Genomic DNA, 3,214 nt, shown 5'->3' with positions numbered 1-3,214 from the left:
TTTTTTTTTTTTTTTTTTTTTTTTTTTTTTTTTTTTTTTTTACAGAAGACAAACGAGGGCATTCTTTACAGATGACATGTGCTAAATCTGAATCTTGATATTCCCTAATTCCACCTTCTCGGCAAACATTGTTTGGCTCAGGAATTGCATATCAAGGCATACATGGAGTTGTATTATCAATTAATGGGTAGTGAACATATGGCTATGAGGTACCCTCACGTATGAGTGGGCCAAAAAGAGCCAGAAACCAAATATATCTGAATCAGATTAAATACTTGTGATCTACTTTCTAGTTAAAGGAATATAATTGTTTAAAAACTGGTTTATGAAGGCTCACTGGGCACCTTCAGAGCTGTGTTGTCTTGGAAGACTGAAGTAATTTCTGAGTGCCCTTACTTGTTGATTTGAATGCATAATATCTGCTGCCTCCTTTGCAGAGCTCTTGTGAAATTCATGTGATTTGTGTGCAGTTGCTTCATAAATGGTGAAACTCTAGAAATATAAAATATTATGTTCTTGTATGTCCTGTGGGTGTTTGCTACTTATTGGCTGATTGACTTTTTCCAAAATTATTATTCCTGTATCACTGAACTCCTGAACTATCTACCATTCTCATCTATAAAGGATATTAAATTCTAAGGAGTAGAGTCACTTCTTCACTTATGGTGATCATTACTCAAGATTAGGCAGAATTCTGCTGGCTAAGACATGATTCCAGAGAGGCCTAGAAGGCTCCTTCTCTGTGCTCCTTTCCCAAATATACTCCTGACAAACTTGCTAATAGTAAACAATTCTGAAATTGAGAATTCACTTCATTGTCACTGTTTTAACGGAATTACATTTTAAGCTCTACCATTCATATACATCTTATTAGGAACTGAGCTCCCCTAATCATTTTGATAGGTTTTCAGTACAGAAAAGGGAACAGAACATGAGCTAATAGGGATGAGGGCCAAAGTCCCAGAGAAATAAATGTATAAAGAGAGTGCAATATCAGAATTTTTCTCTGTGTGGATGGTAGACTATTTGAACTGTGCCTAATGATTATTGTTGCTCTAATTCTCTAGGTGACCAAAAGTCACACAGAATTATCTAGAAATAAGTCTTTTCTATGTAAGACCCAAAATACTTGGGGCTGAGGAAAGAGAAGAAAAATGGATCTTACCCAGAAGGTCTTGTGTCTTCAATGGCTCTGTCCACTGGGATCAAATCACTGAGGTAGACATTGAAATTTCCTTCTTTCCATCTTCTTTCTACCTCTTTCTCCTTTCCATGGGGAACAACTACTGGACGTCCAAACTGACCTGGAGCTTTGGGGTCCCTTGGAGAAAGTGTCACATCAATTCTTAACACACGGTGCATTCCACCATCTTCAGGCGAACGAGCTTTTCTGTGACTTTGGTTGAGTTGTGCAGGCTGGGTTTTGGCAGTTAAGTCGATTCTTGCTGACCCCAGCCCACCAGCTAAGGCTTGATTGGTTTGAGACACTGCTGCTCCCTGGAGAGCAGGAGAAGAGAAAGATGCCTCTCTGCTCTTCCTGGCAATGTGTTCCTCTTGGCTTTTGCGCAGTACTGTAGGAAATATAGTTTTGGTTTTGGAATTGGGGACCTCTTTGGTGTCTGTCTGTAGCTCCTCCTCCTTGGTTATAATCACAACATGGCTTTCAGACAAATTGAGTTTCTTCCCATCAGCCACTTTGGCTCCATCATCCTTTGGCAAGCCTCCCAACTGTGTCTCATTAATAGATTGCTTCTTTAAGCGACTTGAATTGGCAATGAACTTGGAAAAGGGAAGGTTCTTATTGGCTTTGTGTTTATTTGCATTTAGTTCTTTGCTCTGAGTCTCAGTTTTATTTAAGGTTATGGCTTCCCTGGGTTTTGGCACTGGTGGGCTGGCAGGGTAGGTCCTTTCATTTGCTACTGCCTGGAATTGCTGCTTTGATCTGTCAATATTAAGACGGATGGTCACATTTGGGTTCCTCTCAGCTGCTTGTTTTGATGTTTCACTGCTGAGACTAAGACTCTTCAGGCCCTCCTGGTTTATACCAACAGGTCCTGTGTGTACAGATATTTTGTCCAGTGGAGTTCCCCTTGCTGCTGTGAACGGGGTTTTCTCAGCCCCCTGGGCTGTCTTTTGCTTTGGCGTCACGTGTGAGGAAACTTCAGGTCTGACATCTCGCCCCTCTGTCTTCCACTTGGTAAAAGTCACTGGGGGGTTCTGCAGATATGCAGGACGCCACAAAGGTGCAACCTTGCCCTTTCCGGGGGCATTCTGCACTTTTCTTTCCTTCTGGGTTTGGTCCAAATCATCCTCAACCTTGAGCTTACTCTTTTCAGTCTTTCTAAAGTTCTCTTTGCCCCATACGCCCTTCCCGTGTCCCTTCGAGGGGGGCTTCATCTCTTTCACGCTGCCGTCAAGGCTCTTCACCTGGTATGGCTGAACTCTGAACCCTATCCTCTCCCTCCGGATGATGTCTTCCTTCAGGCCCCGAGAGTTGATCTCAGTGAATGAGAGGCGGAGAGCTGCCATGTCAAAGAGCAGCCAGATGATAGAAGCTACAAATATAAATGCCAGGACTCGCCCACTTCCTCGGAAAAACTTTCGGATCTTGTTCATGGTACAAAGGCTTTCCTCGCAGCCTGCCCTCCCTCTGAGCCTGCTTACCTTGAGGGGAGAGGGAGCTGGCGTAGTAGCTATAGCAGCAGCAGCAGCAGCAAAGTTGCCAGAAAGCGGCCCCCTTCCCTGAACAGAGCAGGAAGCAGCAGTCCAAAAGGAAAGCTCAGCTCCTACCGCTTGTCAGTCTCTGCCTGCGTGGCATTTCGCAGCAGAGCATCCGTGCCTGCTTGGCTGGCCCCCGGCTAAGCCCTGCTAAACATTGCCCTTTGGTCACCCTGGGAGCGGTCGATTCCAGCCACCAGACAGGTCAACAGATCACTCGCCTTGTCTCCATGAGCCCATGTCCACCTTCCTACAAACCCAAGAAAAGGTGGGGTCTGGGCTGAGCCTTCTCTCCTCGCAGTTCTCGGTCTGCACGCTGTAACTCAACACCACTTCTCAGAAGGAAAACATTTCAAGCCATTACCCAGAAAACTTCATTCAGCTCTCACCTTCCGTGTTATGTGAGAGTGTGTGTGTTTTCAGGGCAATTAAAGAAAACTGTCTAACTTGGAGGGCATGTGTTCCTGGTTTGTAACCCCACCTACCCCATTCCTGC

The 3,214-nt window shown here is 44.7% G+C and overlaps 1 protein-coding gene across 1 annotated transcript in view; it reads right to left on the bottom strand.

Moving 5' to 3' along the window:
- The window catches only part of GALNT5 (polypeptide N-acetylgalactosaminyltransferase 5), a 38,174-nt gene extending 35,073 nt beyond the window's left edge, over positions 1-3,101 (bottom strand). Inside the window, exon 1 of the mRNA XM_007467988.1 lies at positions 1,166-3,101. Within this exon, the coding sequence (XP_007468050.1) occupies positions 1,166-2,616 (1,451 nt within the window). The 5' untranslated portion in view covers positions 2,617-3,101. The remainder of the gene's footprint in view (positions 1-1,165) is intronic.
- Between the last annotated feature and the right edge of the window lie 113 nt (positions 3,102-3,214).

This window comes from Lipotes vexillifer, unplaced genomic scaffold (assembly GCF_000442215.2).
Source record: "Lipotes vexillifer unplaced genomic scaffold, Lipotes_vexillifer_v1.1 scaffold907, whole genome shotgun sequence".
In the NCBI taxonomy this organism is placed as follows: Eukaryota; Metazoa; Chordata; class Mammalia; order Artiodactyla; family Lipotidae; genus Lipotes; species Lipotes vexillifer.
Note: the sequence above shows the minus strand (reverse complement) of the source record. Positions and strands in the feature narration are given on the sequence as shown.